Source organism: Vulpes vulpes, chromosome 12 (assembly GCF_048418805.1).
Source record: "Vulpes vulpes isolate BD-2025 chromosome 12, VulVul3, whole genome shotgun sequence".
Classification (NCBI taxonomy): domain Eukaryota; kingdom Metazoa; phylum Chordata; class Mammalia; order Carnivora; family Canidae; genus Vulpes; species Vulpes vulpes.
The window spans coordinates 183862623-183887992 of record NC_132791.1 but is presented as its reverse complement, the minus strand read 5'-3'; the positions used below and the strand labels follow the sequence as shown (position 1 = coordinate 183887992).

The window sequence follows — 25370 nt, the reverse complement described above, 5'->3', positions numbered from 1 at the left end:
GCTCCCGGTGCATGGAGCCTGTTTCTCCCTCTGCCTATGTCTCTGCCTCTCTCTCTCTCTCTGTATGACTATCATAAATAAATAATAAAAAAAAATTAAAAAGCAAAAGCGGGGGATCTCTGGGTGGCTCAGTGGTTTGGCGCCTGCCTTCAGCCCAGGGCGTGATCCTGGAGTCCCAGGATTGAGTCCCGCACCGGGCTCCCTGCATGGAGCCTGCTTCTCCTCTGTCTGTGTCTCTGCCTCTCTCTCTCTCTCTCTCTCTCTCTCTCTGTGTCTCTCATGAGTAAATAAATAAAATCTTAAAAAAAAAAAAAAAAAGCAAAAAAACATACACCAAAAAGAAGTGAACATGACCATAGAATTCGGGAGTATTCAAAGGAACTGCACTATCAGCCTCTTGAAGAGGAACATTTTAGTTAACAGAATTTTTTTTTAAGGTTTATTTATTTATTAATGAGACACACAGAGAGAGAGAGGCAGAGAGACACAGGCAGAGAGAGAAGCAGGCTCCATGCAGGGAGCCCGACATGGGACTCGATCCTGGGTCTCTGGGGTCACACCCCAGGCTGAAGGCAGCGCTAAACCACTAAACCACCAGGGCTGCCCTAGTTAACAGAATGTTAAACATTGATTTAATGTGCTGTGAATTTTACTTGAACAGCTTGGGAGGGATCCCTGGGTGGTGCAGCGGTTTAGCGCCTGCCTTTGGCCCAGGGCGCGATCCTGGAGACCCGGGATCAAGTCCCACGTCGGGCTCCCTGCATGGAGCCTGCTTCTCCCTCTGCCTGTGTCTCTGCCTCTCTCTCTCTGTGTGACTATCATAAATAAATAAAAATTAAAAAAAAAAAAAAAGAACAGCTTGGGAAACTATTCTAAGTTCTGGGGAAGAACTTCCACTGAGTAAGAATATACTAAAGTCCAAATGTCTCACATGGTATCCATTACAATATAATGTCAAATAATGTTTAAAGGTTGATCATTTTTTTTCTCTGACCTGTGTTCTTTGAGCTTAAAGAAAAATAAAAGCGTAATCCTAAACAAATGTTTGATCTTACAAAGGAATTTTGTTTTACTAGGCTACACATTAAAAATTTATTATTTTATAAATGACTTTAATAATTTGATGAGATAAAGCATCACAAAAAGTATGTAATTAAAACAGTATTCCTGTTTTCAGATTCCCTGTTTCATGAGAGTTTAGAAGAATATTTTAAATTGTGTTTCCTCAAGGCATTGTATTTTAAGAGTTCAAACTAACAAGTATTCCAATCAAGGAGCTACACACTTGGGGCGTTTGGTCAGCTTGTGGTATTTGTGAGCAAGATCCACAGCCTTCCGTCCTGGCTGAAAGGGGAAAGACCACAAAATTAAATTCCAATGATTTCCCATTTTCTTAACTCCATTGAAAAGGTAATTTATTTCTTCTTCAGTAAAGTTTTTACGAATTCTTCTTTTTTCTGTAATTAATGAGAATTTTAGAATATATTAGTACTTGCTGGAAAAAAAAAGGACTCTTCTTGAGACCCAAATAAGTGCTTAACTTATTCTAAGGATATGAACTATGTAGTGAGAAAGCTTCATGCCTGCACTATTCATCATAGAGAAATCCATGTCACTTTTAAAACTGAGTGCCTACTATGAAGCTAGGCCTTATCACTGTGAATTCTTCAATAACTAACTTAATCCCATTGTAATAATACCTGCAACATCTTTCAATCAAGAAACACAAAAATTTATAAACATTTGATTGTTAATTCTCTCAACATTCTTGTGAGGACAATTAACAAACAGCTTACCTATCTTACAGATAGTCTTCCCAAAGGGCTCCATTACTTCATAGAATAAAAAAGAATATCAACACTTGTTATTTTAATAAACAGGCTTGATAATATTTTTAAAGAATAAGGGTCTTTTGAAATTCATTTTTAAAAACACATTCATTACCTATATGGGTGCTCAGCTTATTAAAACTCAAAAAATAGACTGCACAAGGGGAGGTTACTAATCTGGTTTTTAGGGATACTTTCTAAAACAGAAAGTGTGTGTGTGTATATATATATATATACACACACACACACACACACACACATAGTTGGTATCTATAAACATAACTATCTTCTGGTAATGATTACTAGGAAATAGTTTTCCTTTTTTTTTTTTTTAAGATTTTATTTATTTATTCATGAGAGACACAGAGAGAGAGAGAGAGGCAGAGACACAGGCAGAGGGAGAAGCAGGCTCCATGCCGGCCTGACCGCTGAGCCACCCAGACGTCCCTTCTTTAAGCTTTTTCATTCATTGCTAATTCCTGTTATCTTTGTGGATAGATGCTGATAAGGAGAAATGTTTTCTATTTCCACTTAAGGCTGCTATTTACTTCAGTAGGACTTGAAATAGTTGGGGTGAGACAACCTTAGAATATCTTGCCCTTGAGGATCCCTGGGTGGCTCAGCAGTTTGGTGCCTGCCTTCAGCCCAGGACCTGATCCTGGTGTCCTAGGATTGAGTCCCACATCAGGCTCCCTGCATGGAGCCTGTTTCTCCCTTTGCCTGTGTCTCTGCCTCTCTCTCTCTCTCTCTGATTCTCATGAATAAATAAATAAAATATTTTTAAAAAAAGAAAAAAGGGATCCCTGGGTGGCGCAGCGGTTTGGCGCCTGCCTTTGGCCTAGGGCGCGATCCTGGAGATCCGGGATCGAATCCCACGTCGGGCTCCCGGTGCATGGAGCCTGCTTCTCCCTCTGCCTGTGTCTCTGCCTCTCTCTCTCTCTCTCTCTCTCTGTGACTATCATAAATAAATAAAAATTAAAAAAAAAAAAAAAAAGAAAAAGAAAAAAGAAAAAAAATCTTGCCCTTGCAGGTCAAGACTGCTAGCCATTTGTCTACCTTTCCTAGGCTTTTCCTAGGAACAGAGCCATAGTTCAGATCTTTTAAAACAGTAATGAAAATATTACCCCCAGAAGGCTGAGAAATCATTGAAAATAATGTCTGATTATTACTTAATGGTATTACTTAGAATGTAAGCTCCATGAAGATAAGAATTTTGTCTGTTTTGCAAACCATTGCATCCCCAGTGCCTAAAACAGTGTCTGACACATAGCAGATGATCAATAAATATTTTGTGGAAAGGAAAAACTTAGTGGTAAAAAGTGTTTCAAAACTTATCAATGGGGGCTCCTGTGTTGGCTCAGCTGACCTGCCTTCAGCTCAGGTCATGATCCCAGGGTCCTGGGATCAAGCCAAGTCAGACTCATTGCTCAGCGGGGAGTCTACTCCTCCCTCTCCCTCTGCTACTCCCCCTGCTTGTGCTCTTGTGCTTACTCTCTCTTAATAAATAAATCTTAAAAAACAAACAAACAAAAAACTTATCAATAAATTTACTCTTTCCTTTTGGGTCTACTGGAAAACTGCTGTTACCCAAGAAATACAGGATTTCAACTTCACTTGCTAAATGATTTGAATTCATTATATTCAGAAATGGACAGATTACTACAATGTTCAGGATACTAGCATTTGGAAGTTGTTCACATAAAGACAATTCCGACCTTTCTAATGCATCTGCCATCTCACTGAGTCCTATAACTGTGCCCAATTCTCAAAGGTTACTGCAGCAGCCTACGAGGAAGCAGCTCTACCCTGCAAGGCTTCTCTTCTGTGGCTCCTTTAGCGCTCCTCTTAATACTGACTGAATGTTAGGAAAGAGTAGGGGAAAGTAGGCAAGAAGGCTCAGTTCTAGAGACCCTTATTTTTCAAACCTTCTCAACAAACCAGTTCATCCTGAATGAGAGCCAAGGCTCTTTAAAAGCTCAGATGCTGCAATGGTCTCTTCTCAAAAGAATGGTTCCAAATTTGAATGTAACTTAAAACCAAACTTATAGTCATAATGTCTCTTGAAAAGAAACGGAAATCAAGGGGAGAAAATGGCAACATATCCAAAATTCCTAGCCTGCTTGTAAAAGAGATATAAGACCAAACTACTCCATACCTCAAGATGCCTTTCCAAATTCTAAAAAAAACAGGCCAAATTATTGACTATTTGGTTTTAGCTAAAGCGATTCTTACAAAAAAGACACATGTATTTATAAGCTGGATATCACTTAACAGTATTTAGGATCCTTCTGTATATTCAAAGTATAACCATAATTATGTTCACTTCATGAGTCTCTGGAAATGAGTTTACTATGTAAAATGATCATAATATATTTTTAGTTGTTATATATTTGCTTTTAAATCATGTTGTTGAAAAAAATCCATTATTAATTTGATGTCAACTCCTTGTCAAAAGCAAGTTTTCCAAGTACAACATGTTTCTATGGAAAAGTAACCATTTTCTAACAGTTTCTACAGAAAACATTACTTCAAAAGGTGGGCTGCCCTATTGGAGTACTGTATGTAATTTTAATTTTCATGCAAAACTTTTAACTTAGAAGAAGATCCAGGGAGACCTAGGTGGCTCAGTGGTTGAGCATCTGCCTTTGCCTCAGGGCATGATCCTGGGGTCCTGGGATCGAGTCCCATATCGGGCTCCCTGCATGGAGCCTGCTTCTCCCTCTGCCTATGTTTCTGCCTCTCTCTGTCTCTCATGAATAAATAAAATCTTGAAAAAGAAAAAGAAAAAGAAAAAGAAAAAGAAAAAGAAAAAGAAAAAAGAAAAGAAAAGAAGAAAAAGATCCAGATATAAAAAGTAAATTCGAGGGGTGCCTGGCTGGCACAGTTGGTAGAGCACATGACTCTTGATCTTGAGGTTGTGAGTTTGAGCCCCACACTGGGTGTAGAGATTACTTAAAAAAAAAAAAAAAAAAAAAACAACTAAACTTGACATTTCCTTTAAGGCTTTGGAAGTAAAATGTCCAGGTAAATATATAGCAAAACGTTTCCATATTTATCAAGTCTAAATATTTCTGCAATAAATAACAGAATAACTATAGATATTACTAAATTCCAGGGTTTTTTTGACAAGTAAGGTACTCAACTGCTTATTCTTACTCTGCAGGTATTAATTCGATATGAAGAGAAGAAAATGATAATGTTAAGTCTCTAATAAACTTAGAATGGTGACAAACTTGAAATGTTAACCTGTAGTTAAATAAAAATTCTTAGAAGTTAACTCATTGTTTAAGAAGTATTTTGATTTTTAAGCAGGGTTTTGAAGTATATACTATTTGTCTCTTCAATTCTGGTGGTGTGAAGTGCTATAGTTATGAACCAAAATTTGCTGCAAAATCTCTCTGAAGCACTTACACATAGGAGAATAATTTTGTTCTTAAAATAGACATGTGATCCAGAGGCTAGAAGAGGGGCTTCTGAAAAAAGACAGGCTTGCATTTGAATGTAAGCTCTGCCATTTGCCAACTCATTTTACCTTAAAGTGGGAATAAAATAAAACCTACCGGGCAGCCTGGGTGGCTCAATGGTTTAGCACCGCCTTCAGCCCAGAGTGTGATCCTGGCGATCCGGGATTGAGCCCCACGTCAGGCTCCCTGCATGGAGCCTGCTTCTCCCTCTGCCTGTGTCTCTGCTTCTCTCTGTGTGTGTCTCTCATGAATAAATAAATAAAATCTTTTAAAAAAACAAAACCTACCTTATAACATTATTATAAGAATTAAAGGAAACGTCTATGAAACACCTAATCCATATTAGGTACTTAATGTTTCCTTCTGCTTCTTCCTCAGCTGACAAACAATGGGGGAGAAAGCAACACGAGGAAGGAAAGTGGGAAGGCTCTTGTTTTAGAAACTATGGCCCTCATCAGAGCCAAGGGCTATCATTTAAGAACCATTAATGATGAGATTGAGAACAATCCTGCAGCTTGTCCTCTTTTTCTCAGAACTATATGCAATTTAGGTTTAAAAATTAAATATATTCACTTATTCTTTCAGAAGTAGCAGATTCACTACTGAGTTGTCTTCTACGTGGGGTCAGCAGAATTTCTGAAAAATACAGAAAACATTTAGGATAAAATATCAATCTGAGTAAGAGCACATTAATTCCATTAGTATGGTATTTCCTACACACCTCCCCCCCACCTTCTAGTGGGAATTCTTAGATGGATTAGGAAGAATTTTTAAACCACCAGAGACTAAATCTGTTCCCTGGGTACGTCTTAAAACACTGGTTTCTCAGAGACATTTTCTTTTCAACATTATTTTGGTCTCTAGCTTTTTAATGTATTTAATGTTCTGGATCACAGTTCAGAAAGTATAGTCATAATTACAGTTTCAAAGCTGCTGATTAATTACTTTTGTTACAGAGAAGTGATTTCCTTAGTTCATTTTTATATCTGTCTTCAGCTTCCACAATGACTTTATGACGATCACACTGGTATGGGCAAGAGTGCAAGAGCTTGCTAAAATTCCGGCTATTCAGAGATTTTCCTACTGCTATGCAACCTAAAAGAAAACAAATTAAAATGATGTATAGATTATTACAAAATAGCTAATAACAAATCTATGAAAGCAAACATCTTTATGATGGTAATTGAAGTGAAATCAGGAACTTAATTATAAATATGTCAAGAAATTCTGTCATAAAGGATTAAAGACAACAGATACAATACTGTGAGATAAGTGTTGCAATAGTGTGTGTAAACACACAATAGGTGTGAACAGTTAGGGTGATATATATAAAAGGACTGTCTAGCTTGGTTAAGTTCTGAGCAGGAGTCACTATTAGGAAGATATCCAAAAGAAGTGACCCTAATGCTCAGTTGTCTTTTTTTTCCTAATGTTTTATTAAGGAAAATTTCAAAGACACAAGAGTAAAGGGAAAAGTATAATGAACTTCCACATAGCCCTCATTCACCTTCAATAATTATTGTCATGGTCAGTCATATTTGTCTACAACCCGCTATACTCTGATCTGCCCCCCATGTATATACTGGATTATGAAGCCTGAAACTGACATTAAAGTATCACTTCAGGGATCCCTGGGTGGCGCAGCGGTTTAGCGCCTGCCTTTGGCCCAGGGCGTGATCCTAGAGACCTGGGATCGAGTCCCACATCGGGCTCCCGGCACATGGAGCCTGCTTCTCCCTCTGCCTATGTCTCTGCCTCTCTCTCTCTCTCTCTCTGTGTGACTATCATAAATAAATAAAAATTTAAAAAAAAAATAAATAAATAAATAAAGTATCACTTCATCTGTAAATACTTCATATGCAACTCTAACAGAGAAGGACTCTTTCCTCCAAACACATAAAACCATTATCAATCCTAAAAAAATTATACCTAATATAATCTAATAACCAGTAAGTGTTAAAATTTCCCCATGATTTCAAAACTTTCTCTTTTTTTTCTCAAAACTTTCTTTTTATGGTTGGTTTGTTTAAACCATGATCCGAAGAAGGTCCATCATTACATTAAGTTGAAATGTCTCTTGAGTTTTTTTTTTTTTAAGATTTTATTTATTAAAAAAAAAAAAAAGATTTTATTTATTATTGAGAGAGAGAGAGAAAGAGAGAGAGAGGCAGAGACACAGGCAGAGGGAGAAGCAGACCCCATGCAGGGAGCCTGACTCAATCCCAGGACTCCAGGATCATGCCCTGGGCCAAAGGCAGATGCTTAACCGCAGAGCCACCCAGGGGTCCCTCTTGAGTTTCTCTTAATCTATCAATTCTCCTCTCTTCCTCTTTATCATTTACTTATGTAGACACTGGGTCATTTGTACTATGGAGCTACCCAAAGGCTAGGTTTCACTGATTATATTCTAGTTAAATGCTTTAAAATGTTCCTGTGTGTCCAATAAACTAGTAAAACCAGGGATCCCTGGGTGGCGCAGCGGTTTAGCGCCTGCCTTTGGCCCAGGGCGCGATCCTGGAGACCCAGGATCGAATCCCACGTCGGGCTCCCGGTGCATGGAGCCTGCTTCTCCCTCTGCCTGTGTCTCTGCCTCTCTCTCTCTCTCTGTAACTATCATAAAAAAAAAAAAAAAAAAACTAGTAAAACCAGTAATCAGATCTGGATGAGTGATAGGATTCAGATTCAATTGTGGTTTTTTTTTAAGATTTATTTTAAAAGATTTATTTGAGAGAGAGCATGAGTGAACACAATTTGGGGGAGGGGGAGGGGGAGAGGGTCAAGCAGACTCCCTGCTAAGCAGGGTGTACAACACAGAACTCGATCTCAGGGCCCTGAGATCATGACCTGAGCCGAAGTTAGATGCTTCACCCACTGAGTCACTCAGGCACCCCTATTTTATTTTTTATTTTTATTTTTATTTTACAGAGAGAGAAAACAAGAAGGAGTGGAGAGAGGGATAGGAGAACCTCCAAGCAGATTCCCTACCAAGCACAGGGCCTGACACGGGGGCTCAATCCCATGATCCTGAAATCATGAAGCAGAAATCAAGAGTCAGATGTTCAACTGACCGAGCCCCCGAGGTGCCCAATTCAATGGTTTTTAGTATAGCTCATCACAGGCAGTATTGCGGACTTCTTACTGCATCATATTAACAGGCACATAAAGTATCTCCCTCTTTTTTTAAATATTTTATTTAAAAAAATAAAGATTTTATTTATTTTATTAATGAGAGACACACAGAGAGAGAGGGAGGGAGAGGCAGAGACACGGGCAGAGGGAGAAGCAGGTTCCATGCAGGGAGCCCGATGTGTGACTTGATCCCGGGACTCCAGGATCACGCCCCAGGCCAAAGGCAGGTGCTAAACCGCTGCGCCACCCAGGGATCCCACTCTCTGTTTTCTTAATGTTAAGATTGATCACTAGGTTCGGGTGATGCTAGCCACATCCATTCATTATAAAGTTCCCCATCTGCCTATCACCTAATGTTATTAGTGGCCCATTCCTAAAGGACTAGAAGTTAGCCAGGCAGGAAGTTGGCTGGGATGAAGATATTTCAAGAACAATGAACTTGTGCAGAATCACCAAAAAGCAAAAAAGCATAGTGTGTTCAGAGAATTGTAGGTACTTTGGTGTGGCTAGAGTACAAGGTATGAGAGAAATGTGAGAAGAAAGTTGAGGCTAGTAAAGGTTGGGAGGGCCAGATAAGAATAATCTTGAAAGCCATGCTAAGTATTTCTCACTATCTTTAAGTCAGTGGGGAGGAACTAAAGGATATTTATTAAGCAGGGAAATGACTTTCGTTTGTCTCATAGAAAGCTTAGGTGTGGGATATGGCGCCTGCCTTTGGCCCGGGGCGTGATCTTGGAGACCCAGGATCGAATCTCACATCGGGCTCCCTGCATGGAGCCTGCTTCTCCCTCTGCCTGTGTCTCTGCCTCTCTCTCTCTCTCTCTCTCTCTCTCTCTCTGTGACTATCATAAATAAATAAAAATTTAAAAAAAAGACTTGAAACTGCAAGACTGCTAGAAAGTTGGTGCAATTGAGGCATGAGTAAAAAGGCCTATGTGGGAATGAAAAAAAGAACCAAACTTGACAGACCAGAAATAGGAGATGTAAAGAGAAAAAATGATTATAGATGATTTAAGGTTTGAAATTTGGGAGGCAGAAGAATAGCAACAACACTAATAGAAATGGACTGGCTGGAAGGAAGGCAATTTAAGAGGGAGGAAGATGTGTTTTGAATACAATAAGCTTAAAGTTAAAAACAAGATATTGAAATGAGTATATCCTGGACATAGCTGAAAATGGAGGAATGAGGCTATAACCCAAGGTAGAAGCCCAGTATAGAGATACAGATTTGAAAATCATCATTAAAATGATAGTTGATGCCACAAAAGTAAATGCTTCAACAGTGCTGAATAAGTGCTACAGATTATGTCTTGGGGGAAATCTGTAGAAATGGGGCAGGAACAGAAAAATAAAGCAATATAGGTGGTAAAATGGAGTGACTTTTAGACTTAAGGACTGAGTTCTATTCATCTTTGATACCCATGTCTGCCACAGGACAAATACTCCCTAAGTGTCTGTTAAATGAATGAATTATTACTGAAGAAAGGACTAGGAAAGAACCATCTCAAACAAGTAAGGGGTGAAAGGGAGTTAACAGCTTTAAAGCATCCACTCTGCCCTCTGAAATACTTCCAACCAGAGATTCCCAAATTTTCCTCCTTCATGGCATCCTTAAGTTCTTGGTGATCTTTTTACAGCACCCCTGGGCCAAAGAAATACTGATTATCTGTTAAGTCCAAAACATCTTACTATGTATTTATGTTCTAATAATTTAGTAACCATTTGAAAAAATAATACACCTAAATTGAAAATAATAGGGGCATGTGGGTGGCTGAGTTGGTTGGGCATCCAACTCTTGATTTCAGCTCAGGTCATGATCTTAAGGTCGTGGGATAAAGCCCCACATGCAGCCCAGAATTTGCTTCTCCCTCTTCCTCTGTTCCTCCCCCACTCCCACATGTGCACTCTAAGAAATAAGGAAATAAAATTTTTTAAAAAGAAAATATTAAAAAAATAAAAATAAATAAAATAAAAAGAAAATATTTAAATTTCATTCTTTTAAGATTATTTATTTATTTATTCATGAAAGACACAGAGAGAGAGAGGCAGAGACACAGGCAGAAGGAAAAGCAGGCTCCCCACAGGGAGCCTGATGCAGGACTTGATCCCAAGATGCCAGGATCACAACCTGAGCCAAAGGCAGATGCTCACTGAGCCACCCAGGTGCCCCAAATTTCATTCTTATTAAGCACAATTAATCCTAATGGGTTATATGCACCTACTAAGTACAGCACAACTTTTCAAACCTCAGAATCTGACTGACATTGCCACCCTCATCTCTTATTCCACATTATTTTCATGTGGTGCTTGCTTTTAATCACAGCCACTGAAAGCCCAGCTCCACAAAGATATGACATCATCAAAAGGAATGTAATGCAATCTAATGCTGAAACTGTAAATGACTCTGAGCTAGTAGTGCCTGTAGTATCCAAAAGATGTTGAATATTTTGTGTTTCACTTAAAATTTAAAGTATTGTGTAGTGCTCTTGTGAGTTCACTGCAGACCTCCAGGGAGCCTGGGTGGATGGTTGGGAAAGTGTATCTTTAAACTATTGAGAGGGAAAGATTTCAAGGAATGATAGTCAATAGTGCAGATACTAAAGAGGATACGAATTTTTTAAAAAGTCACTGATTTGGGCAGAAAAAAAAAGAAAGACTTCAGGTAATCTTTAACATTTAAGTTTAGTAGAATGGCAATAAAAGAGTCAGATTGCAGGGAGTTAAGAAGGGAATAAATATATTGAAAGAGAAAGGAGGGATCCCTGGGTGGCGCAGCGGTTTAGCTCCTGCCTTTGGCCCAGGACGCGATCCTGAAGACCCAGGATCGAATCCCACGTCAGGCTCCCGGTGCATGGAGCCTGCTTCTCCCTCTGCCTATGTCTCTGCCTCTCTCTCTCTCTCTCTGTGACTATCATAAATTAAAAAAAAAATTTAAAAAAATGAAAGAGAAAGGAGAAAGAGCATCTGGCAATGATGAAAGAAAGAGTGGCTGAATACTTGAAGAGACAGTAAGTCACATCAAGTATTTAGATTTTTCCTTCTCTCTCTTTTCTAAAATTTTTATTTACTTAGGTATCTCTATACCCAACATGAAGCTCAAACCCACAACCCTGAGATTAAGAGTTGCATGTTCCTCTAAATGAGCCAGCCAGGCGCCATAAGATTTTTCTTTTTTAGATGTGGAGAAATAAACATAGTTTATGGCGGGACAAAAGGAGCTAAAGAATAGAAAAGTAATGAAAAGAAAGACTTCATAAGTACTAAAACGGGGAGGAAAAAGAGATGGGATTCAGATTATAGTTAGATATAGCTAAGTTTTAGAGCACTAGAGACAAACTTTACATCCAAGACTAAAGAATAATGTTATTTTGAGCCTAACATAGAATAGCCTGAATTTTGTCCATAGAGCAGAGTGAGACCCTAAAAGAGGAAATATTAGGGTATGGAGGGGAAGGGAGGTCAGGTTAAGCATTGTGGAACATTTATAGGGATCTTGCAGAAAAAATAAAATAATGGGGCATGGAACACTAGAAACATTTACATATTAACAACAGACATAAAAAATAGATATTGTTTAATATTTAATGTCTTTTTAAAGAATACTTAATGTCTTGTGTTTAAAGCATTATTCAGAATACATGCCTATTGGCACTCTGAAAATATAAAAAATGTTTACCTTTCTCAATAAAGTTAAATTTGTAGATGGTATTAATTGTGATAAAAATAGAATAAAGTAACAAAAAGTATTAGCTGTGGTGATTCTTACAAATAAATACTGGGAGCACAGGCTAGTGCAGACAGGAAGTATTGATCTGAATGTTTTATTATACCTCAGACTGTTAAATTTCTTCAAAGGAAATAAAGTTTAAATCACACAGATAGAACTATTACAAATCCTAGTTAATTAATATCATACAAAGTTTTAATTACAAAACAACTGTAATTGAAGAATATTTACCTGAGCATCTATACTTTAACATTTTGGGATGATTGTCTGTTGCCAGAAAACTGATGGCTTCTTCATTTATTATATCTGAACATAATGTAAATGGATCTGGAAAAAAAAAAACTGCAACATGTAAGATTCTTTTGATTAATGAAAAGGACAGGACATTGATGTAATATATTAATTTTCAAGATTTTCATAAACTTTAGCACAGTACTACATATCTAATCATCTTAGTAGATAAACAAAGATTCTGGTTATCAGTAAAAGATGATTGAAGCTCTTACACCAGAAAGAGAGTCAAAGGTATGGCTTTTACGTTATAATGCAAATATACCAATATACATTTTCAGCTATCTTAGTCACCTAAATATGTTTTCTTAAAAAAATCAGAGAAATATTTTTAATCATACCTGTTACTGGCAACTGTGGCTTTCCATTTTTGATGGGAATTGGATGTTTAAAAACATGGTCACTAAAAGAAAAGAGACACCAGATAATTAGAGTAAACATACTGTTTGATGTATGGACAAATGGTCCTGTAGGCAGTGGTGTAATTCTGGGCATTTGGCAGCCAGGAGACGAAACCAGGGTCTACTAAAGTCTTCCAAAATAGCATTTGTAATGGTTATAGCCGGGTTTCAAGAAGTGGAGTTATACAAGACTCTAAAGGACAACAATACTGATACCAGCAGAAACATGGGAAAAAATTATAAAAGAAGAAAATATGGGGGCAGCCCGGATGGCTCAGCAGTTTAGTGCCGCCTTCGGCCCAGGGCATGATCCTGCAGTCCAGGGATCGAGTCCCACGTCGGGCTCCCTGCATGGAGCCTGCTTCTCCTTCTGCCTGTGTCTCCGCCTCTCTCTCTCTGTTTCCCTCATGAATAAATAAAACATCTTTTTTAAAAAAAGAAGAAAAAAAAAAAAATAAAAAAAGAAGAAAATATGGGGCACCTGGTTGGCTTAGTCAGAAGAGCATAAGACTCTTGATCTCATGATCATGGGTTTGAGACCTGCATTGGGTATAGGTATTACTGAAATAACCTTAAAGAAAAGAAAGAAAAATAGGAAAAGAATAAGGGCAAAAAGGGGGAGAGAAGAGAACAAAATCAGAGGACCAGAGAGCTTGAAGGCTGGCTGGAGAACACATCTTGTTTTGTTTTAAAGATTTTATTCATTTATTCATGAGAAACACAGAGAGGGGAGAGAGGGACACAGGCAGAGGGAGAAGCAGGCTCCATGAAGGGAGCCCGATGCGGGACTCAATCCCAGGTCTCCAGGATCATGCTCTGGGCCGAAGGCGGCGCCAAACTGCTGAGCCACCCAGGCTGCCCTGGAGAACACATCTTGATGCTCTCTGATTCCACATTCCTGAGAAATCAAGCTCAAATTGACAACAAGAATTGTTTTGAAAAGGAAAAAGGGGGTGGTGATAATGTAATCCATCTCCCCAATATTCTGTTCATTCTGTAACCTTTCCAGAATATAGCGGCATACTCTTCAGTTTGCCTCCTGGAACCAAGGAAAGAACACAAGGGTTTAAGAAAAGCTACAATCCCAGGTTCAGCCCCATGAACAACCTAAGGCAGAAAGGATATGAACTGGAGGTGACATGCAAGAAATAAGTAAGAAGGCAAATCTAAGGCAGATTTTCATCACACACTACTCCCTTTTATCAAATTAAATTTACAAACTGGTTTTTGCTATATTGATGATGGATTATCAATGTATACATTGTTACACACTGTATAGGGTTTCAGGTTAAGTTTTCGGAATATCCTTTCTAAAATTCAAATTTGATGTTACTCAATTTAAAATCCTCAAATGGCTTTCATGCCCCATGAGGGAAAACCACAAATCCTGAGTATGACATGCAAGGCCCTGGATGAACAGGCTCATACATCCCCAACCAAACTCCCTTCCCAATATTTCCATTTAGGCTCAAGACCATGTTTTATCATTTCTATATCCAGGGCTTAACAGTGTGACACAAAGTACTGCACAAAAAATATCTAAATACATAAAAGTTAGAAAAAATTATTATTAAACTATACCTCGATTGAGAAACAGAATTCTTTTCTTCAAAAGTTGTTTGTCCATTTAAATTTTGATTATAGTTTGAATTGGCTTTACATAAAGTCTTATTTTGCACACTCTCCCTATAACAAGCATCAACTGGATTTGCACTCTTTAACAGGGTCTTCATTTGGTGATCATCTGCACATCCATGGGACTTATAACTCTGAAGCTTTCTAGACTGGCTTTTATCTTTATCTTCTGCTGTAGGACCTCTGCCAAGACTATCTGCATGGAGGTGTTTCAGTGTGTTTTGAATATCTATGTTCACTGATGAAACATTATCCTTATCTTTTTCTCTTTGTATTTCTTCCTATAATGTAAAAATGACAAGTAAGTAATCTCAAGATAATCTGTTTGCTTTATAATCCAATTTACACTCCCTTTAAATAATGTAGGAAAATTTCATGACAGTCAATAGAACATGATATACAATCAATATACATGATAAAAGGCATTGGAAGAAAAGGGAATATATTCAATAAATAATCTGGGGACAACTGGGTAGCCATCTGGGGAAAAAATAAATTGGATCCCAATCTCAGAATGTACACAAAAATAATCAAAATGAGCTAAATATTGTCATACAGAAAATGAAGCTTCTTTTTTAAGATTTTATTTATTTATTCATGAGAGACACACAGAGAGAGGCAGAGACATGGGCAGAGGGAGTAGCAGGATCCACGCAGGGCGCCTGTTGCGGGACTTGGTTCCTGGACTGGGATCACACCCTGAGCTGAAGGTAGACGCTCAACCACTGAGCCACCCAGGCATCCCAAAACTTTATGTTTTAAAAGAAAATCGATTTTAACATTCTTAAGGAGAAGACCTTTCCAAATATCACACAAAATCAATAAATCATAAAAGAAAAATATATATTTGATCATAGGAAAAATGTTTTTCAATGTTCTGTACAGACCAAGAACAATGTGAGTAGGTGGAGGAGGAACTCAGAAGAATAAAGAGTCAGAAGCAAAATCAAATGATAATCAAAACATCTAAAAAGAATATGTATTAAGTCATATCTTGGGGTATGATTTTTTATTAGCACTTATAAAAAGCTACTACAATGAAATATGAAAAAGATTAACAACAACATAGAAAAGTAGGAAAAGGAGATGAACAGTTAATAGGAAAGGAAATATAAATAGCTAAGAAAAAGAGCTACCATATCCACCAACAGACAATTCTGCAACTGTAAATAAATAAAGGAGGGGTCGCTTGGCTGGTTCAGTTGCTAGAGCATGCAACTTTTGATCTTAGGATTGTGAATTCAAGCCCCACATTGGGCATGGTGCCTGCTTAAAAAAAATTTTATTTCTGAAGTGCTTAGGTGGCTCAGTCGGTTGGGAGTCTGATTCTTAATTTCAGCTCTGGTCATGATCTCAGGGTCCTGAGACTGAGGGCATGGGCTTGAGATTCTCTCTCTCCATCATCTTCTGCCCCCCACTTTCTCTCTAAAAAGACAAAATATTAAAATAAAGAGATAAACAAAGAGGGCTTCTGGTAAAGATGATGAATTTAACACCACCACTTATGTTTGGCCTTCCAAAAAACCCAACTGAACAACAGGGTTTTAAAAAATATATTTTTAAAATTTATTCATTTGACAGAGAGATCACAAGCAAGGGGAACAGTAGGGAGAGAAAGAGGGAGAAGCAGGCTCCCCATTGAACAGGGAGCCCAATGTGGGGCTCAATCCCAGGACCCTAGTCATGACCCGAGCTGAAGGCAGATGCTTAACTGACTGAGCCACCCAGGCACCCTTGAACAACAAATTTTAAAAAGTCATAAACCTACAGGAACAGGGGAATTCAAAGAAATAAAGGCAACACAAGTTTGGAAATTGGAAAGCAAACAGGTGAATGATAAGCGGTTTTGATAAAGCTGAATCCAAAGCTGACAATGGAAAAAGTTAAGAAACTACCTAGGATGTGCCGCCACAGTTTCAAAAAGGCTTAGGAATTGGAGGTATTGGAATGTCTAAAGATGAGATGAAGATGGTGCTAAAAATAGAAAGACTGGATGAAAGTCTGTTTGAGAAATAGGTGGATTTCAGAGGGGCCTGGGTGGCTCAGTCAACTGAGCATCCAACTCTTGATCTCAGCTCAAGTCTTAATCTCAGAGTTGTGAGTTCAGACCTGGCATTGGGCTCCAGGCTGGATGTGGAGCCTTCTTAAAACACACACACACACACACACACACACACACACACAACAACAACAACAACAACAACAGGGCAGCCCCAGTGGCCCAGCGGTTTAGTGCCACCGTCAGCCTGGGGTGTGATCCTCGAGACCCTGGATGGAGTCCCACGTCGGGTTCCCTGCATGGAGCCTGCTTCTTCCTCTGCCTGTCTCTGCCTCTCTGTGTGTCTGTCATGAATAAATAAAATTAAAACAAAACAAAAACCAACAAGGCAGTCACAGTGGCTCGGCGGTTTAGCACCGCCTTCAGCCCAGGGCGTGATCCTGGAGACCCGGGATCGAGTCCCATGTCGGGCTCCCTGCGTGGACCCTGCTTCTCCCTCTGCCTGTGTCTCTGCTTATCTGTGTCTCTCATGAATAAGTAAATAAAATCTTTAAAAAAAACAATAACACATAGTTGTTTTACTAGATCTCGACCCTTGTATATATAAGTGTGTGTGTGTGTGTGTGTGTATATATATATATATATATATTTAAGTATGTGTGTGTCTGTGTGTATACAGTGTTGACTGACACCAGAAGGTTGAAACCGAATCTTTCCCCAAGGTTGAAAGTTGAATCTTTGGAAGGAATAAAACAGAGTCTCTACATTGGAGGACACGAAACAAACTGAAGGCAGAATACTATTCAAGAAACAAATCTAAGCAAATATTCACATATTGAATACTAAGACCCACAAGCTCTCTTCTTCCATTTTGAGTCCAGAAAACTGGCTGACAATCTCTAGGCAGGAGAGCAGATTTTGGAAGTTCTCTCCAAAAATGACCCATCTAATTAATCCTATGAGAATCCATAATCAACAAATTTTCAGAAAGACTTTTACTATCTGACTCCTAAATATGAATAGCAACCAAAGGTGACCAGAAATATGGAGAAAGCTAGAAACTCAGGAAGGAAGGAAGGAAGGGAGGGAGAGAGGGAGAGAGGGAGGGAGAGAGGGAGGGAGAGAGGGAGGGAGGAAAAAAAGAGAGACAGCAAGCTAGCAAGCAAAAAGGCAAGCAAGTTCAGAGGAAAAAGATTCAAAAAGTTCAGACCAGGAAAAAAAAACTTTGTTTAAAAGACTTATTTATTTGAGAGAGGGAGAGGGGGAAGGAGAAAGAAAGACAGAAAGAGAGAGCGAGAGAGCGAGTAAACACATGAGCGAGTAAACACATGAGGAGGGGCAGAGGGAGACAAGCAGACTCTTTGCTGAGAGTGGAGTCTGATGTGAGGCTTGATCCCAGGACCCTGAGATCAAGACCTGAGGCGAAACCAAGAGTCGGACACTCAACTAACCGAGCCACTCAGGCGCCCTAGAGGAAAAAAATTTTAATGAAAATTTTCATGAGGGATGCCTGGGTGGCTCAGTTGGGTAAAGGGGCCAACTATTGGTTTGGGTTCAGGTCATGATCTCAGGATCTGGGGATCAAGCCTCATTTCAGGCCTGGGTTCAGTGGGGAGTTTGCTTTTCTACCTCTCTCTCCCTCTCCCTCCACTCATATGCTTTCTTTCTAAATAAATAAATAAAAATTAAAAAAAGGAAAATTATCATTGATATATTTATGAGAAGATGGCCAATCATCTCTTAAGTCCATGAAATAAGAATAAGATCATTTAAATGGAGTAAAAAAAAGAGGCTTTGGTAACTACAAATATGATAGCAGAAGTGAAAACCATATTGGTTTAAAAAATAAAGATGAGAACATTTCCTAAAATGTAGAACAAAAAAAGAGGATAATATGGGATCCAGGAAACAAGAAATCAAACTAGGGAGGATAAAAAGAGAAATCTATGAAATGATGATAAAGGAATATCCCAGGGTAATAGTTCTATACTTGCCCTAAGGGATGTTATTAATTTATTGCTTCTCAAATCCAAACCCAACCTTCTTCACCCAACATTGTAAAACTGAAACTAGACTCTATGACTGCTATTCTATGGCTAGCATTGATGTTAGTCTCTGTTATTAGCAAGTACTAGAAGTATAATACAAGATTGGAGAGAAATAAGGGACTTTTTTTCCTTTTGGTGTTCTGGCAAATGGAAGTAGATGCATTATAACAGAGGTTCATAATTTCTTTAAGGTAATAATTGTCCAGTGATTCCACTCCTAGGTATCTATCCAAGAGAAATGAAAATGCAAACTTCCCACAGAGAATTGTCAGCCATTGTTCACAGTAACATTATTCACGGTGCCAGGATCTAGAAGCAATCCAAATATCATCAACCGGTGAATAAAGTTGTAGTACATCCATATTATGGAATATTCAGTCAGCAGTAAAAAGGAACAAATATTAACAAAATTGGTTTATCTCAAATACATTACACATTAAGTAAAATAAGTCAAACAAAAAAAGTAGGTCAAACACAAAAGATTATTTAACATATAATTCAATTTATGTGAAATTATATAAAAAGAAAACTAGCAATGAAAAACACATCAATGGGGATCCCTGAGTGGCTCAGTGGTTTGGTGCCTGCCTTTGGCTCAGGGCGTGATCCTGGAGACCCAGGATCGAGTCCCACATCGGGCTCCCTGCATGGAGCCTGTTTCTCCCTTTGCCTGTGTCTCTGCCTCTCTCTCTCTCTCTCTCATGAATAAATAAATAAAGTATTAAAAAAAAAAAAAAGAAAAACACATCAATGACTGCCTGGGCCTGAAGATGGGGAATGGGACTGTCTACAAAAGGATACAAAGAAACATTTTAAGGTGAGTGAACTGTTCTATTATTTTAATTGTTGTGGTAGTTATGCAATGGTATAAAATTATCATAAACTGTACAATTAAAATGTGATTATCATTGTATGTAAATAGTATCTTAAATTTTCAGAAAAAAATTTAAAGCAAAAGAGTAACATTACTGGGCAGTTTATAACAATGTAGCAGTAAAATAATATATGGCAACAACAACACAAAGAACAAACTGATATGTGAGCATGCTATTGCAAGCATCTTACAATATACATTAATGGAATAGTATTAGTTGAATATAGACCATGATCAGTTAAAGATGTATAATATAAACCCTAAAGCAATCACTTAAAAAACCAGGAATGTTTAGCTAATAATCTAAAGTGAGCTAGAATATCTTAAAATGATATAAATGAAGAAAGGAGAGTAGAAAAGAACAGTGAATAAATGGTATAAATAGGAAAAAAGTAGCAATATGGTAGACTTAAACCCAAACATACTAACATTTACATTAAACATAAATGAAGTGATCACATCAATTAAAAACTAGAAATTGTCATACAGTATTTTAAAAAGGCCAAACTATATGCCGTCTACAAGAAACCCACGGTAAAGACATAGATTATGAGAGTATGTCCATCAATGAATGGATAAACAAAATGTGATATACTCACACAATGGAAAACTATTTGGCCATAAAAGGGAATGAAGTACTGAAACACACTAAAACGTGGATGAATGTTGAAAACATGCTACATGAAAGAGGCCAGTCACAAAAGATCACATATTACATAATTTTATTCATATGAAATATCCAGAATAGGCCAATCTATAGAGATAGAAAGAAGATTGTGCATGACTGGAAATGGGGGATGCAGGCATGTAGTTAAAGGGTACAGAGTTTCTTTCTGAAGTGATGACAATATTCTAAATTTGACCATAGTTGCATGTATCTGTAAATATACTAAACTACTGAATTATATACTTTAAATGGGCAAATTGTGTGGTATATGAATTACATCTCAATAAAGCTTTTTAAAAAAGGAATGAAATACTGATACAAACATGCATAAACCTTGCAAACATTACGCTAAATGAAAGAAGCCAGTCATAAAACGTCACGTTATAAAATTCAAATTTATATAAAACAGATTAAGAAAAAAAGAAAAAATCCATATAAAAAGTCCAGAATAGGCAAATATATAGGGACAGAAAATAGTTTAGTGGTTGCCTAAGCTGAGGAGGTAGGGAGAACGGATGGAGGAAATATGAAGGGTGACTGCTAAAAGGTATGAGGTTTTATTTTAGGATGATAAAAGTATTCTAAGATTGATTGTGGTAATGGTTGCACAATTCTGTGAGTATACTAAAAACCAATGAAATGTATACTTTGAACAGGTCAATCGAATCAAATGTGATTTACATCTCAGTAAAGCTGTTACAAAAATTATATATATGGCAGGATGTTTACTCGAGAGTTGTCTACACTGGGCACAGATTGGATATAATCTGAATATCCCTCAACAAAAGACTAAATAAATTTATAATAATCTATAATAATGAATATTAGTCATTTAAAAGAATGAATTACATACTATTATACTAAGGTGAGCACTATGCTTTTATTTTTAAAAATGCATGCACAGGGTGCCTAGGAGGCTCAGTCAGTTGAGTGTTTGACTCTTGACCTCAGCTCAGATCTTGATCTCAGGGTTGTGACTTCAAGCCCCATGTTGGACTCCATATTGAGCTTGGAGCCTACTTAAAAAATAAATGAAAATGTATGTGCATACAAAGACACAAAGCATACATACACAGAAAAAATACTGAAACGTACACATATACATATTCACATATGTAAAGAAAGAGATTATTACTTCTCCATCCTTTTTCTCTTATACAAACTTTGGATCTCTATCTTCCATGTCTTATTTTTTCAGTATTAATCTCCACTTTTTAAAAATCTTTTTCTTCTTATTCTCAAAGATGGATTCTCAAGTATCAATAATGAATTTTAAATTTGAAACCATTAAGATCTGGGTCTCCTGAATGGCCAGTCAGTTAAGTGTTGGACTCTTTTTTTTTTCAAAGGTTTTATTTATTTATTCATGAGACACAGAGAGAGAGAGAGAGAGAGGCAGAGACATAGATGGAGGGATAAGCAGACTCCACACAGGGAGCCCGATGCAGGACTCGATCCCCAGACTCCAGGACCACGCCCTGAGCTGAAGGCAGATGCTCAACCACTGAGCTACCCAGGCGTCCCAAGTGGTGGACTCTTGATTTTGGCTCTGGTCATGATCTCCTGGGTTGTGGGATCAAGCCTTGTGATGGGCTAAGTGCTCAGTGGGGGGTCTGCTTGAGATTCTCTCTCTGCCTCTCCCTCTCCCCGCCCCCACACTCACTCACTCTCTCTCTCACTAGAACAAATCTTTTTATTTCTTTTCATTTTTATTTTTTAAAAAGATTTTATTTATTTGTCAGAGAGAAAGAGCACTAGCAGGGGGAATGGCAGGTATAGGGAGAAGTAGGCTCCCTGCTGAGCAAGGAGCTCAATGTAGTACTTGATCCCAGGGTCCTGGGATCATGACCCAAGCTGAAAGCAGACACTTAACTGGCTGAGCCACCCAGGCATCCCTAGAACAAAGCTTTTTTAAAAAAATATTGAAGTAAAAAAAATAACTTAGCAAGAAAAATCTTTTACCCTCCAACCCCTACTGTAGAAAATACTTGAAAAGAGCTCTATATTCTTTGAAACAAAAAGCCAACCTCATTTCTTTCTCTTTCAAGGTGTTCTAGTCTGTGTAGAAGTTCTTTTGCTTTTTTCCAGTACTCTTCAAAATTCTTCTCTTTAGTATTTATGTATTTTAATTGTTCTTCATTTTCACCAAAAGGATATTCTCCTAGACTTAGAGATAGTTTCTCAGCTTTGTAATATGGGAAAAAATAGTGAATTTATCCATTAGTATAATGGGTTTTTTTGACACTTTAAATATAATTTTAATACTTTTAATAAGGACAACATCATACCCCATACCCCCTCCTCTAAATTTTGCCCATCCAGACTATCTTAATTGTTTAGGTAGTACTAAAAATAAATGGAAAGCAAGTGGTTGGCAGAAGCCCAAGCCCCAGTCATAAATTAGAACTTTACTCTTCAGAGTTAGAAGAGAAAGAACATTATGAAAATATGTTATGCCAGGCACATAAACATCCTCAGGTATGTGGAAACTGGTGTTAAGGTGGTGTTTTTTTTTAGCAGTTTTCATAAAGCAGTTCTTCCCTATAATCTTTAAGTTTTCTTTTTACATATTGCAGCAGCAGCAATTTTTCTTTCATAAAGACCAATTCAAAGGCCATGATTCCTTCAATGCATGCTCCCTCCTATCACAGGGTCTTTGTGCCTCACTGTTGCTTATGGCTGACCTAGTTAACACTATACATTCAGATCTCAGCTCAAGAGTCACTTCCTCTGAAGCCTTTTCTGCTGCAAGTTGAGGTCACAGTATTTTGTTATATTCTAAGATCTATGCTTCATTCATTCCTAACCCTTAGGTTAATATTTAATAATTCATTTTTTTTTTAGATTTTTCAATGACTATTTATCTAGTTAAAATTAGCTCTATGAGTGCAGACTGTTGTTTCTTAATCACTATATCCCTAAAACCTAGCACAGTGCCTGGTAAATAATAGGCACTCAAATATGTTTTAAATAAGTAAACAAATGTAATTTATAATTTAACTGTAAGTTGCCTGTAGGTCTCAAATTTAAGTCCTACAAACTAAATTGTCCACTTTGCATAAAATAAGTGAATTATCTATACTGTTGCTCTCTTCCACATAGGTTTTTTATATGCTGAAATACTCTAGTTGTCATATCCAAATTATATATTCTGCTTTTCAAACATAAGAAGAGACTGGGAGCCTAAGGGGTTTGGTTCATCAAAGAAGATAAAGTTCAGTATTTTTTTTAAGTAACAATAAACTTACCAATTTTTTTGCAATTGTGAAGCACAAAAGTGGCAGCTTTGTTTAGTTCCTCATTCTGTGATTCAGTTAAGGCTTGTATCATGAGTGGAAGACCATTGTATTTAAAAAGATCATACTGATTTTCCTCTGGAAAACATATCAAAAATGAAAGCGGAATACAGTTATTTTTTCATATACTATCTACATAAGGTCATAATTGTTCCTTGTGATTTTTTTTAAAGATTTTATTTATTTATTCACGAGAGACACAGAGAGGCAGAGGGAGAAGCGGGCTCCCTGTGGGGAGCCTGTTGCAGGACACAATCCCAGGACCCCGGGATCACAACCTGAGCCGAATGCAGATGCTCAACCATTGAGCCACCCCAGTGACCCTCTTCTTTGTGATAATTATGAACGTAGTTTAAATCTTAAGAAAGAGTAAAACAAATAGTTTCAAAAGTATTTTCCATTTAGGAAATTATCTTCTGATATAAAATAGCTGTCTCATAAGTGATAATCTCTGAAATACAGCCACAGGATAGAGAGGATACCTCGTAAAACAAACAAACAAACAAAAACAGCCCTCACGTGGTTTTAAAAAAAAGTTATAGTTGGGGAAAAATGGGTAAAAAAGGTATATTGTCAGATTAAACCTCAATAAAAAATAATAAAAAATTTACAAGGTAGAATAAATCCAGAGCACCTGGGTGACTTAGTTGGATAAGCACCCAACTCTTGATTTCAGCTTAGGTCATGATCTCAGGGTTGTGGGATTGAGCCCCATGTCAGGCTCTGTGCTAGGTGTGGAGCCTGCCTAAGATTCTTTCTCTCACTCTCACTCCCCTCCTCCCTTCCCTCCCACTCTTTAAAAAAAAAAAAAAAAAAAAAAAAGGGAGGTAGAAAAGGTAGAATACAAGGAGGAATGGATTCCAATTACATTGGTGAAAGATGTTGAGGGGCTAAGTGCCTAAACCGGCATTGGGCAGAAAGGGATAAGGAGGGGCACGGATGAAGGAAGATGAGGAGCAATACGACTAGTGTGGGGCCTGAATGACTTAAAGAAAGGCAGTACTTTCAAGTCTTTCATATGAAAATAAGAAAAAAAAACAAAAATGGATTTCCACTCCACTATTTTAATAAGCACACTAAACAAATTCAATACTTACCACAATCCTCTGTGCAATGACCAAGAGTAAGTATGATGCTAAATTTTTCCCCTGAATCCAGACTTTCATGAAGCAGTAACCTCAGAAGTTTTGAAACAATCTGATACTTGGATAGTATTATTCCAAAAGTAGCTATTGGTATAAAATAGAAAAAAAATAAACTTAAAACTTATAACTATATATATAACTATATATACATATATATATACACACACATATATACTATTTGTCAGATCTTATCCTAGGAGAACGATACAATATCAATATAATATCTAATATTTGTATCTCATATGTATGTGACTATAAATGTATTGTAATAAGATAATAGCTTATATAGCCCTCATTAATCTCTCTTTCAAACTAAAGACAATTTATTAAAGCCTGTTTTATGAAGAATGGTTTCTTTTTAATTATCCTACATTGCTGTGAAGTATGAAGTCAATAGTACACCTTCCTAAAAGGTGAATATACTTACTCCCACCTTACATAACCCTTCTTATCTAGTGGACTATAGACCCCCCCTATGTAACTAATTCCTGTCCATCACTGAAATACATTATTAGCTGGCCATGGTTCTACTGATGTTAATGACACAGTGAAGAACACCTGAAGCTATGATGCCGTGTTACAAAATTCAAGAAGCTGACGTTTTAAGCTATACTTCTAAGGGGGTTTTAACAGAGTTCACCCAGCATCTAATAATATTCATACCAACAATAAGGTTGTAAATTCTTCAAGGGACTATATCTTTCTTTTTGCATATTTTTTCTTGGAGTTCAATTTGCCAACATACAGCATAACACCCAGTGCTTATCCCGTCAAGTGCCCCCCTCAGTGCCCGTTACCCAGTCACCACAACCCCCGCCCACCTCCCTTTCCACCACCCCTTGTTCATTTCCCAGAGTTAGGAGTC

General features: G+C 37.6%; 1 protein-coding gene across 1 annotated transcript in view; it reads right to left on the bottom strand.

Annotated features, from left to right (window-relative positions):
• Positions 1 to 5137: 5137 nt before the first annotated feature.
• The window catches only part of TERB1 (telomere repeat binding bouquet formation protein 1), a 43459-nt gene continuing 23226 nt past the window's right edge, over positions 5138 to 25370 (bottom strand). Inside the window, exons 10-17 of the mRNA XM_026011669.2 lie at positions 24458 to 24589; positions 23313 to 23438; positions 22092 to 22249; positions 14423 to 14757; positions 12782 to 12843; positions 12381 to 12476; positions 6239 to 6388; positions 5138 to 5929 (exon numbers count right to left, since the gene is read on the bottom strand). Of these exons, the coding sequence (XP_025867454.2) occupies positions 5853 to 5929; positions 6239 to 6388; positions 12381 to 12476; positions 12782 to 12843; positions 14423 to 14757; positions 22092 to 22249; positions 23313 to 23438; positions 24458 to 24589 (1136 nt within the window). The 3' untranslated portion in view covers positions 5138 to 5852. The remainder of the gene's footprint in view (positions 5930 to 6238; positions 6389 to 12380; positions 12477 to 12781; positions 12844 to 14422; positions 14758 to 22091; positions 22250 to 23312; positions 23439 to 24457; positions 24590 to 25370) is intronic.